Raw genomic sequence first — 13688 nt, forward strand, 5'->3', positions numbered from 1 at the left:
TGTGTGAATTTATTTTACCTTTGAATCAAGTGTATGCAAACATTGCTTAAACAACTACACATAACAAGGATTACCTATAAATCTTAATATGATAGCCTTGTCTCAACCATCAAATTAATCATAAATTAATGATCAATGGGTAAGAAAAACATAACACAAATCTATAAAATATTTGAATTTATTATTTACAACAAAACATTTAGTTACAGTACACGTATGAAACAATAATTATATTGTAAAAAAATTCAACAAAAACAGTCAAACCTAAGAACAAAATAATATTCTACGTATAAGAAAATTATTATGAACTTAAAATTGTGTATGGTAAAGTTATGAAGCTTCACGACAGGTTAATAATTGACATCCAAAACATTAATTAATTCATAATTCACATTAAACTACCTGTACTTAGGAACAATGAAAATGCAACTTATTGTAGTGTTCTCAAAAGTTAACATAGGTAAGATATATTTTAAATAGCTTTGTTGGATTATGATATGCTTTATATATACTACTGGCATGAAAACCAACATTAATAAATAGTGAATATTAATTAATAAATTTGTAAAGTATACCTTATATGATATTTCAATTTTTACAGAAACATTATCAAGAAGAATGTATATGTATGGTTCATTGTTGAAAAATTGTTTTAATATGACATGCCATTGACACTAAATCTCATAGTTTTCCTTCCATATTTCGGAGTGTAAAAAGTCTTGTAATATTTCTTTAAGTCTGTAACACTTAAGGTAGGTAGTTCACAAACCAAGCGGTAAGTAAAAACTGATAATTGATCATATTATTAAAGTATGCAAAAATTATATTATAAAATTACATGGATCACCAATTCCAAACATGAATAATAATATTTGGAGAGAATCTCCGAATGATTTTAAATATTTATTAGTTCACAAAGAAAAACATTTGTTGAACAGTTTACCATATTATATGCTGATACCATTGAAATCAGCTTGGGGAATTCAAAAACTGACAATGAACAAAGTATAGAACAAAAATATAATAATTACAAAGAATTTAGTGATCAAATATGTTCAATAGTGTAAAAGCATGAAACAGGTTCCATCATACATACTATAGTAATGGGTAGTTTAATATAAAAATTGTCATGTCACTCCTTTGTAATCTAAGCAAATACTCATTTGTAACTTGCTGATAAAGGTAACACTAGTCAGGAACATAATTTTTTAACTGTTGGTTCTATATCTACTTTAAAACAATTATTTCTATCTTTCCTTAGAATTAAACCTGCATCCTTCATACTATTACAAGATGAAACAAGACAAAAACTTAATTTTGAAAACAGATTACATAAAATAACAAACACTAAAATATAACACACAATAACCAATAGTTTTGGTCAATGGTAAGGCAAAAAAAAACACCTTATTTTGTGAACAAAACTAAGTCCACACAAAAACTGTGCTACATTTAAAACTATGTGGTAGAAAATGTTTGACTAAGCTACAGATAGTAGAATTAAGTAAAAACAACAGTTTAAAAACAATAACGGTAACCCTTGTGCACACATTGCAAAATTAAAATTTCAAATGTACAGTTCATATTTCAATAGCTTTAATCCAAATAGCCATTAACTTATATTGATTCTTTATTATTGACTATTGATACAACAAGACATTCCATACATACCAAAAAGCTCTTTTTATGAAAAACTAACTGGCCCGACAGACGTTGTCCTGTCATAATATGGTTTTATGTCAAATGCTCGTTCATTTTCAAGATGAGCTCGTTCGCATAACTCAATCACGTCCTGGCCAACATATTCCTTAGACACAGCTGTTAATTAATAGCCCATAAAGCTAATAAGAGACCTGCAGTTTTAGAGTGGAGTCCGAACCACATTTTTGCTGTGGTATTAATGAATTGGTCTAATTATTATAATTGGTCAGGATAGTACTGCCGATAGTCGTAGTACGGACGTTAATCCACACCAGGGCTATAGGCCTAATCGTTAATAACCACTATTGCTGACAACTTGGTTCGGCAAAGGGTCATTAATCCATCCAGGGTACATGGAACAGCCTGGCGGAGTGGTTGGCAGAGCTGCACAGTGAGTCGTTAGAGCAAGCCAAACGGGAAATAATCACTGTCACCGAGATCCAACAGCCATGCCACCACTTATTGCTGTAACTTGTCCACATCAGTTACACACAACTATGTAGCGTTGCTAGAACTGACATTTTAAATTCAGTTATATGACTAATGGAAATATTTTACTGCATGGTGAATGTGGAATTGAGAATAGTTATTAAATTCTAAAGCAGCTTATAGACGGGGAGAGTAGAGACACTTTAAGCTAGTGGCTGCAAATACTTGCCAGTTCCAGTTACTATTTATCTAGTCTAATGTTCATTCCTTGGTTAGCATACATTATAATAGTTACCAAGGAAAGTAGCTCAATAGACAAGGTAAGTGTAAGTATGCAGTAACGGTTACTAGCAAGTATTTGCAGCCAGCAGCTTGTTGTCTCTGCTTTCACAAGCAATAAGCTGCTTACAGCTTGTGATACACTGAACTTTGATACATAATCCTTATAGACCAACTGCATTCACTAACAAAATTAGATACACACCCTCTTTACACCAAAAGACACACAATAATTACATTATTCAATCTTGCAAGTACAAACGTGTTCAAGTGATGTCAGCTGTTCACTGATAGACTAGACTATTGTAACTGTGAAGGTCGACGACTGCTGGGCCGCCGTAGCCCTGGATATCAGACAGTGTTGGTGACAGGAACGGGGTTTATGCTGAGTACCGAACCGATGCCAGACATCACAGGATATACCAGGGGGTCCAAGGTACCCATCGGAGGTCCGTAGCTGTTGTGGTTCTGCCAAAAGGACACAATGTTTAGGATATTGTATTGTTTCTATGATCAATTAATTTCATTTTATTTGCATTGTGTCTTCTACACATTGGAAATTTTATTTATTATTTTGTCAAACTTTAGTTTTGTTACTAATCACAACCTAATGTTAGATAGCATCAATAACTAATAGCTCAAATTTTTGCTATAATAACAGACTAACCAGAAAATGGCATACAGTTTATTAAGTTGTATCCTACATGTATAAGAATGAATGCAGTCCTTCCTTGGCAGAAAACACTGTCCGCAACAGTTTTGAAATGTATCTAATTTTTATGTTTGGTAAATGGTGTAAGGTAATTTTAAGCATTCTGTTTCTTGGGCCAGGTAAACTCTTTCCTTTCTGTATAAGCTTGCTAACCAACAAAACTCTTCAAAGTTAGGCCCTTGGAGCTCTAGGTTATATCCCTTACGCCTCTTTCACACGATGCGGATAAAGGATTTTGGTGAGGAATCAGACTTACATGAATGGGAAAGAGTCCACACTCTAGCGCAAGAAACACAATACTTTGCTACTATACCATTTAGCTAAGTCTGCTCTCCTCAAAAAATCAAAACCTAGGCACTGTGCCTTGTGCTATATGTTGCATCCTGAATTTCTGAAAAATTATGCATGAACAGGAAATATATTAATAGGTAGGCTTAAAATTATGTTTTTCGATTTTTACGTTAAACTTACCTTTCTTGGTCGTCCACGACTCACCTTTCTTGGTCGACCACGGGGTTTGGGTATTCTTGCTGCCGCAACATCGCTGTGTTGAATTATGTAATGTTGCCGCAGCTTGTCGGACCGTGCAAACTGCTTGGGACAGCGTGAGCACGAGTAAGGCCTCTCACCAGTGTGCACACGGATGTGCCGCTGTAGGTGTGACAACCGCAGGAACGACTGATCGCAGAACGAACAACTGTGTGGCTTTACCCCTGCGTGCGTCTGAATAAAACAAGAATCATATCGTCAGTGAATTGGGTAGGATCAATTATACAATTTGTGGACATGGTTTATGAATAACCCAAATATGTATGAAACCAAATAGTTGTAGTGATATAAAGACAGTAGGTGTACGGTTACCAAATGTAGCAAAAACTGGTTGTGATTCAAAGACCAAACTATTAATCAAGATTTAAATTTATTTACTTACATAAATCCTATCTTATATTCTGGTTAGTAAACCCTTTGACTATTATCCAATAGTCAATGGTAAAACACTACAAATACTAATGTTTTGTAAAGACAAAAGTGTCTTAATTAATCTGATTTTTCGTTATCCAATCTTCCCTATCAACGATCAAATACAATGAAACTACATTAACACAATAACGTGAAATACAAGAAATACATGTGGCATGACTGTTTGTGTAATGGACAATTAGTTTCATTGCCTCTGACTGTAGGGCCTTTACCCAGAAGATTGTGTTCGTGCTTTAGGTACCTACTTACTTTACAGTAGGTTTGCTTTCGAACGCTGCATATCAATATAAATTTAAAATACCACACAGTCTGTCGACTGTTCTTGTCTACATCTATCTTTGTTGTTGTCACTAATGTTATCATGCAAACAAAGATCTGAGGCTTAGTGATGATGTATTGTTTTAGCAGAGAAATCTAAATTATTAGCCTATTTTGATTATATTTTACTTATTTTGTTGTGATTTTTTTGACACAAGAGATGTTTTGTTTTTTTTTGTTTTTTTTTATTTAGTACGCTAATTTTATATTCAGTAAATACATTTTGATTGTTTTCACAATTGTATAGCACTTAATGATTATTTTTTTCAGCCCTCAACCTTTAAACTTTTAAATTATGAACTGGCTGGGTAGCTGAGTGGTTATAGTGCTCGCCTACTAGTCAAAAGGTCGCCGGTTCGATCCTGAGAAAAGTCAGTAGGTAGCTTTTTGATGGCTCGAAACTGGACCCAGCTGTTCCTGATCATTGGGCTTTAAATAAATAATCCTGGCTAATGAAACAGCTGATCTTAGTCAGTAACAAAGCTACACAGATCATCTCACACCATTCTACACTCATCCTTCACTCATATTTGGGTTAAAATACACACCTAAGTGGCATCCCCATCTTAATGACTGATAATTGATAAATAAAAAAAACCTTGCTTTAGCTGTTAAAGGACAGACAATCAAGACTACTTCGTCACAGGACAGGTCCTTTGGGGTGCAATGGTTTTCTACCACCTATATACCGTAGTACCTATTGAGAAAACATTAACATAAATTAAATTGGATGAAAACAAATATTTACCAGCATATGTCGATGGTATGTTGCCTTGTTCTGGAAACTCCGTATACAAATATGACAGAAATAAACTGCTTCGTCACTTTCAGTCCTATTCACTTCACTAGCTTCAAACTGCATTTCCTCTTGAGACTCTTCTACACTTTCAGTTTTGATGAGTTCACTACCACTCACTTCCTCAAAATCTAGAAACTCTTCATTTGCGTTTTCTTTCACGTCCTGGATCACACATGTTGGTTCAACTTTAATTTGCATCTAAAGAAAGGGAAAAAACAATAAGTTAAATCGATGGTAATCAGTTAAACCTAACCTTCACATACAAGTATTAAGAACAAATTTTGGAGAGGTTTTTGATAAATTTTTGTTCTCCTCAAAGCAGCAAACCTAAATTTTATAGAGTCAAAAATGATTCATTCTCAATAATAATCTAGCATTAATTTAGTTTCAAGCCAGTTTGAGTAGACTCAATAAACCAAATGAAAAGGTATAGACTTAGTCTGAAGGTTTGCTGCACCTTGGGGGCAAAAACATATGATTTGAACAGATGCTATATATTAAGCTTCTAGGGCATGTAAACCATAATCTATGTAAAACTAGTGAATAATCTAATGATCCCACACCTAGACCTTACCATGACCACCACTCTTCACGACTGGGCCTATATAGCTTACTATCCATTATTAGTAGGAATTACTGAAAGCACTTACAGCTTTAAGCTGCCAGCCATCATAAAAAATAGAGCTTAAATCAATTACAGAAGATATCCCAATCAAAGAGAGGAAAAAAATCGATTCAAATAACTCACCGTACTATCACTGTCTGAAGTTTCCTCTGTAGGTCTTTCCACTTGTTCACGCTGCCTATCAGATTCTTTATTCTTTCTCTTACTTGACGACGTAGCCACCAACTCTGCTTGCCACTTCAACTCCTCGCCATTGTGATGCACAGGACTTGGCTCTCTACTAGTGAACGATTCTTTGGTTGACTTGGTATTTTTTTCTTTGGTATTCTGTTGTTCCCCTGTGTTTTGTACTAAACCTTTGACCTGCAGTTCTGTCGCTGTGTCTAATAACAATTCCAGCTCGTCCTCGCCTACATCTACAGCTCCTACGTACATATACTGTAAAATTATTTGCATTTCCCTACTCTTTATTCCTTTTAGTATGATTGTGGGATGTTTGCACGGATTTTCTTTGAAGACCTTTTCAAAATATGGACTGCATGCAGATAATACCAGTTTGTGGCCATACAGCTGACCGTCAGTACAAGATATTGTGACATCTACTAGACTCTGCTCATTGTAGAGATTTTCAAATAGACTCTGCAGATTTTGAAGGTGGTTATTCCAGCGTAGGTGGAATGACTTTTGATTCATTTTACGATGTTCGGTATACCCTGAAAAAGTTAAATGGGTGGTTAAATATTTGTAACTGTATTGTGGTAGGGCATACAATGCATTTAAGTTAGTAGGCTATAGAAAATAAAATCCTGAAAATTTGTTTAACCAAAAATATTTGTTTACAAAAAGAACATAAATAAATAAGAAAATATGCCTAATAGCTCAATTTAACAAAATAGTAGTAATCAAATCTTGATATAATTATGGCGATTTGTTAAGTTACATTTCATAAAATAAATGAACTGAACAAAAAAAAATTAAGTCAATCTATATAATTAATACGCTACATGAAACTTTGTCGGTTGAACTCCTCCGCCATTTCTTAACAGATTTTATCCATTGACGTCTCATTGGAAAGAGCGTGTCGCGTAGATTTGCAAACTGGCCTTACTTTTTTGAAAAAGTCCCTTGGGCTTTGCCCCAGTGGCTGTTAAAGTTCCCATGTTATCCTTATGAAGAACATAATTGTTTACATTTTGATCAGCTGTATAATTTAATTGCTGTTATTTATATTTCAATCCTATGAAACACATTGAGTACATTTATTTACTATTTGAGTTTGTGTAAACATAACCCCTAAGACGGATCGTGTTAGTATGGTTGTATCTTAAATTTGTGTATTTATCGTTGTTTTGTGTCGCTATGACGGATCGTGTTAGCATGATTGTTACTTAAATTTGTGCATTTATCGTTGTTTTGTGTAGCTATAATTTGTTAATTTGTTGTTTTTATCGAATTTCCCTATAGGGAAGTAGCTATTACCGTAGGTCTCATGGTAAGACTTAGGCCCGGGACCGATTTACTTCTTCATTTTAATGTCCCCAGAGGCCAAAAACACCATTCGTTCAAATTTTTATATATGTATATATATATATATATATATATATTTATAGATAGATATATATATATATATATAGATTTATATATATATATATATATGTGTCCGTGAACACGATAACTTGAGTAATTTTTATCCCATTTTGATGAAATTTGGTTTGAAGGTGTAAGGCGGGATAAACTTGAATGAGTTCGCGATCCAGCATGATCGGACCATGGGAACAGGGTTTTATGGGGGGTTTTATGGGGTAAAAATTGGTTTTTCTCACGTTTTATCCTCAAAACACAAAATTTCCCAATTTTTCTCTAAACCTTCTTAAAGAGCTTAAGAAAACAAACAATTCAGTATATCAAAGTGTTTTTGTACGGTTATTGGTTACGGAGAAAACTAAAAAAATTGTAAATTTAAAATTCCCATGTTATTCTTATGGAGAATATTGTAAAATGTTGTAGTTTGCTTGTTTATAATGATTGTAGATAAAGTGATACCTAACAGGACGAATTAATGAAAGAATTTAAGGCCTAACTTAATAGATTTATGTTCTTTTTATAGGAATCAATGTTTAAGCCCCATCTCCACCAACCGAGTTACAATGACAGTAGGGTAGCACTTGGCAGCATAGGATTTCATTTCAGGAGGATCAAGAATCAAGAATCAGCCCCCGAAGGAATACCCCCCCCCCCTTCTACCTGATAAATTTAACGACTAAAATGTGTTTTTGAATTACAATTCAGTTTTATAATATAGTATTGCAGTAAGAACATTTTTAGATTGTAAAAGCCAAACGTAATATTTAATTGTACCTTAATATATTAGCAGTGGCGGTTCTAAGACCTTGTCAAAGGGAGGGCTGGGATGTATTACACTGTGAAGGAAGTTCAGGGGTCCTCTCCCCAACAGTTTGCTATTTTTTGGTGACTTTTAACATACTTTTTTTTTATTTGGTGAGCCATTTTTTACATTTAGAAACTGTGACAAAAACCTCTGATTAAATTTTATTGCGGTAGCCTAAATGTTTAAATTTATATTTTTAGAATCAATGGCGGGCAGCCCCTATAGCCCCACCCCTCCATGGATAAGTTATTTTGGGAGGGGGGATCCATCACGAAGTAAAGATATGAGGAGTACAGGTAGGCCTATATACTTCATGATTGTGAAAAGTAAGTTAGAACTAATTTAAACTTACATCAAGACATGTGGAAAAATGGAAAATATGCCTTTACATATTTTGAATAAATGTTTTGCCCAGAATTATATAAGACCTCGAATATTAAAAAGTACAAGGGGTGGTGTATTCCGATGAATATTCACCAATCTACAATTAGAAAATACCCTGATTTAAATCAAATAAGCTAAAAGATAAATACCCCCGCCACAGGAAACCTGCAGACTAAGCAAATTTTAACATGTCTGATTACATTTTTACTAAAATATTTCCATAAATAAGACATTTATTTATTCCCAATTTAATAACATTAGATTTAACGAGTGCTTAGGTTTGCTGCTAGGGGGAGGGTAAAAAGTGTTTTTGGACCGTACGTCAATAGTAGGATGAAATAAATAAATTTGCCAAATTTTATCAATATATATCCATAGACAAGTAAACTACAACAGTTTCCATTTTCTCCATAAAAATAACATGGGAATTCTAAATAACACTATTTTTGAATTTTCTCCGTAACCGTTACCGTAGGCATACAACAGCGCTTCAATGTACTAAATTATTTATTTTTTTAAGCTCTACAAAACGGTTTAAAAATAAATTGCGAAATTTTTTGTTTTAAGGGTCATAAATGGGAAAACCCCATTTATACCCCATAAAGCCCTCCATAAACCTCCGTTCCCATGGTCCGATTATGCTGGTTTGCGAACTCGTTCGAATAAACGTAGGGGTTTACACGTTTGTACCAAATTTAACCAAAATCGGATCATTTTTGCTCGAGTTATCGCGCTAACGGACACATATATATATACTGTATATATAAATTTGTATGGATGGTGTTTTTGGCCTCTAGGGACCTCGAAACGAAAAATTAAAATTGGTTCCGGGTCCAGGTCTTACCATGAGTACTAAGGTAATAGCTTATTCCCTATAGGTATGGGAAATTCGCTAAAATCCAGGTAACTTATGGTTGGGTTACTATAATTTGTTAAGTATTATTAAAAGTTAAGTTTACAGTATTGTAGGGCCTAGTGAAAACGATTAGCCTATTCAAGGTTTCTAAATTATTTTTTGGGATAGTTTAATATTATATTTAATCAATACGGTATTGTGTAACACAACACTCAACACGATTTTATGAAATTGTTATTGTCTCTGAGAGCTAGGCCTGCCTTACCTAACCTCAAATTGATAACTAACAAAATGATAACTTAAACCAATTCTAGATTTATGATTCCGAAAAATAATGATTGATGAATTTTGGTACAAATAAAAGTTCAAGGAAGTTTAAAACTGTCAGTTCTTTGCTTAAATACAAACTATACTGTATTTCTAATTTTTAAGGTGTAAACAAAAACAAAACTTACCTTTAAAAACAAATTAGCATCCAATAAGCACAGATTGCACAGTCACACTCAATCCAAAGACAAACATTCGTAGTATCGAATTAGTAAACTCGCTTTCTTTTCTACGATGTTCAACCTTCATGGGGTGCCTCAAGCAAATGGCAGGGCAAGGGGAGGCTCTAGAAGGGGGTCCGGGCTGAAAATACTGCCAGCCGACTGATAATATGCAATGTGGGCCGCGGGGGGAGCCGACCCCCTCGAAGGGGATAATGGAGGGGGGACTGACGTCAAAAAACTGGTACAGTCTCAACCAAATATTTCAGAGGGTTCCCTGTGGCACCACCACCAGGGGGCACGAAGCTAAGCTAAACTTACTACAATAAGTTTTTGTCTTCCATGCTAAAAATTGTTACTGAGTATTTAAACCCCTGAATGGTAGGTAATAGATATGATTTTTTTAAAAATTGTTATCACATTCCAAGGGTTTTTTACTATGTTATATTTATTGGTAATATTTAAGTAGGTAGTTTCACTAAATACCGGTAGTCCGGTAGTTGAAATTAGAGAAAGAAATGAAAGTTTGATGAAATTTGGATTGAAGTTTTTAAAAATCTAATTTGAAATTGGCATTAAATAAAACATAAAATATAGCATTTAGCGATATTTTTAGAACTCGCCTGTCAGTAGGGCCTAGTTAGCGCTGATCTAGTTGCCAAACTATGGGATATCGCGAATATTTATTTTTATTTACGTACAAACTTTATAAAACCCCGGGCTTCTGCTTTATATCCAGACAATTTCATACATCCAATACAGAATTCGGAACTAAACGAACAGCCCTATTCCTTATTATGACCGAGACGTGTGCTTTCAATATTACCCCTTTTATTAGAACAGAACACAGAAACTGTATGGATCTATGGATCATAAACAGAAACAAATTACGTAATTGCCCCGAATCTTTAATAACCGTAACCGCTGGTTTGGACGTTTTCGACAGTTATGACAGTAATATACAAACATTTTTACTTTCGGGCCAGGCCAGTTACGTAATTTGTTTATTTTGATGATTCAGATTCTGTTTTAGTACCTATCCTTATATTTAATACGTGAAGGCGATTTCTACAAAACACTACTCCTCCGTTAATAATGGACGGATTTTTACAAACGACGTGTCAAAATAAAGTATTTTTTGTGTAGACGCCCCCTTTCACCAATTCCTGTAATAAAAATCCTCGGGCTTTGCCCCACAGTCCATCTGGAAAAGTTGGAGTTTCTCCCATAAGATTAACATGGGGGAATCTAAATATTTAATTGGAAACTTTGTCCCCACTAATTTGAGAGAACGGCTGGGGGTAGAAACTTGGTAGAGGTGTCCAAAGAAAGGTCTTGGTCTGTAGATGAGTTATCAAAAGAAAAACTAAGCAAAATCCCTTAGGACCCTGCCCTAGAAGCCTTTAAAGATCCCTCCACAGAGTTGTTTACATTTTGGCCATGTGAATAATACTTTTTAATGAAACAGCTGTTCATTTTTAAATTGTATTTCAAACAACACACATTTATTACTGGGAGTTATTGAATTCTACCAAATAAGTATTTGCAATGTTATTTTCTGATTTTAAAATTTATTTTCTTCTTTATCATGTCATGTTTTGCAATATAACGTTCCATTACGAAATCAGTGGAAAATCCTTTTATCACAGCAATTCATAAATGATTTCTTATTGAACTATCTTATATCTATTGTACGGGTTGGTGTCTGCCTTTTTCACTACTTTTGCCTACATTTTATCATATTATTCTACACATATAAAATATTTATGTAGCCTAGAAATATCTGCTCTTATCATGTCTAAAATCCAAACATAGAAATCTTGCCTAAAATGGTACCCATCTTAACAAATTATTTGCACCTGCCTATATTACGTACTTTGGCGCACTGGTTTGGTAACATTATTGAAAATAACACGACATTTTGGCTGTAAAATATGGTACAAAGAGAAATACTATTTAAGCAGCTACTGTCATGAAAGAAAGGTCATATTCATTTTAAACTAGATCACACAATCCTTTATAAGATACGTTGATTAACAATATGCAAACGTCAATATATACGTAACAGCCAATTTACAGTATTTTTGCTTTTTGGAAATGTCCCATTGCTATGTCATTTGCATTATTTGTTGCCAATGAAGCCGCAAGACCTTATGAACTAGGAGGCCCCTAAAACAGTTCAAGAATAAAAGCCAACTTCACTTCAAGTATTCCGCTACACCTAACATTCCGTAGAGAGATTATATTGACTGCTTTATGTTATTGATAAGGCTGAGACAACTAACTGACATCCCCCATGTCAAGGAATTCCAGCTTTAACAGTAACACCACAACAAATTTCACAAAACTATGTTCACTTATTGGCACAGAAGTACGGTATGAACTGACGCGACGTGACGAAGGAAAAATCAAACTTACACTGTAGCGGATAGACCTCCCTTTGAAGTTAGAATATGTCTTCCCAAAAAATATTTTCTTTTGAAATAAAATCATATTACACTGAGGAAATCACGGAAGTGTTTAACTACAAAAGATCTACCAATACGATTTTAATACTCATTGGCACAGAATAGTATGTTTTCTGTGACAGAAGTACGGTATGAACTGACGCAACGTGACGAAGGAAAAATCAAACTTACACTGTAACGGATAGACCTCCCTTTGAAGTTAGAATATGTTTTCCCAAAAAATATTTTCTTTTGAAATAAAATCATATTACACTGAGGAAATCACGGGAGGAAATCACTTAACTACAAAAGATCCACCATTACGAGTTTAATACTATTTAAAGGTTCTTCCAAAGGAAGAGATGCCGTATAACATACTAATAATAACTCCTATGACGTTGGGTATGGGGAATATCTTATTCATTGAATGATCAACCAAATTTGGCAACTAACGCAATTAATATCATTATTGTTTTTACACTTATTACTCTTAAACAATGCTAAATGCTCAAAATATGTATATTTCACCCAATTTATCGCAGTTGGATGAAATAACGTAAGCCTTGAAAGTAACCGTCGATTTCGACGGGTTTCACCTAGTAATTTATATTACTTTTATATTTTTTCGTAGCTTTCCGTCTTATCACCATCTGCAAGATTTAGTTTTTCTTGTGTACCCATCAGCTGTTTGACAAGATAGACAGGACCACCATATGTATGTTATGATGACGTAAATAGATGATTACACACACTTAATCACTATTTAGAGGGAGGGGTGAGGGAAGGGAAATCCCAGTTTTGATCCGGAAACAAATAAATGCCTGAAGGTGTTGAGGTTTAGTCAAGTCATTTAACCCATCTATACTATTATAAAAAAGAGGTGGTGTCTGTGTGTATGGGAAAAGTAAACGCGAAAACTACTGGTCGGATCGGGCTGAAATTCGGCATGATGATAGCTCATATTCCCGATTAACATATAGGCATATTTTTATCCCAAAAATCCTTCCGGGCTCCGCCCCAGTGGCTCTGGAGCAAAGGTTCCCATGTTAACCTTATGAGAAATGGAATTAATGAATCTTAACAGCTGTTTCAATTAAACAAGTTGGTTCTGTTCTATGATTTTCAATAGCATTAAAGTTACAAGGATTACCAACAGGGTGCAGCACTAGCATTATTTCTTTTACATTTATGACAACAGCTAATTTGCAACCAAAAGGTGAGTGAGCGTAGCGAACGAACTTCAACCTGGAGGGGAGTGAGCGTAGCGAACGAGCTAACCT

General features: G+C 34.4%; 1 protein-coding gene across 3 annotated transcripts; it reads right to left on the reverse strand.

The window, feature by feature from the left end:
* Nucleotides 1-217: 217 nt before the first annotated feature.
* LOC128990972 (zinc finger protein 605-like) lies at nt 218-10072 on the reverse strand. 3 transcript variants are annotated; one of them, XM_054413660.1, is made up of 5 exons: nt 9929-10072; nt 5968-6557; nt 5169-5417; nt 3617-3844; nt 218-2877 (listed from the first exon to the last, which is right to left on the reverse strand). In XM_054413660.1, the coding sequence occupies exons 2-5, from the start codon at nt 6535-6537 to the stop codon at nt 2761-2763; spliced, it is 1164 nt and encodes a 387-aa protein (XP_054269635.1). In that variant the 5' UTR covers nt 6538-6557; nt 9929-10072; the 3' UTR covers nt 218-2760. The 3 variants fall into 3 exon arrangements, with proteins under 3 accessions (XP_054269635.1, XP_054269633.1, XP_054269634.1); XM_054413658.1 differs by having other exon boundaries at nt 3593-3844; XM_054413659.1 differs by lacking the exon at nt 9929-10072 and adding an exon at nt 8203-8220 and having other exon boundaries at nt 3593-3844.
* Nucleotides 10073-13688: the final 3616 nt, after the last annotated feature.

The sequence above is a fragment of the Macrosteles quadrilineatus genome, unplaced genomic scaffold, assembly GCF_028750875.1.
Source record: "Macrosteles quadrilineatus isolate MER2022 unplaced genomic scaffold, UCM_ALF_1.0 Scaffold_3__2_contigs__length_128488019, whole genome shotgun sequence".
Taxonomy (NCBI): Eukaryota; Metazoa; Arthropoda; class Insecta; order Hemiptera; family Cicadellidae; genus Macrosteles; species Macrosteles quadrilineatus.

What these genes read in the sequence shown, in the direction of transcription:
- LOC128990972 (XM_054413658.1), bottom strand. Translation starts at nt 6,537, where the DNA reads ATGAATCAAAAGTCATTCCACCTACGCTGGAATAACCACCTTCAAAAT. An exon ending in CTTCAGACAGTGATAGTACG is followed by an intron (nt 5,418 to 5,967) that starts GTGAGTTATTTG and finishes CCCTTTCTTTAG; the next exon opens with ATGCAAATTAAAGTTGAACC. An exon ending in GTCGTGGACGACCAAGAAAG is followed by an intron (nt 2,878 to 3,592) that starts GTAAGTTTAACG and finishes TCCTTTTGGCAG; the next exon opens with AACCACAACAGCTACGGACC.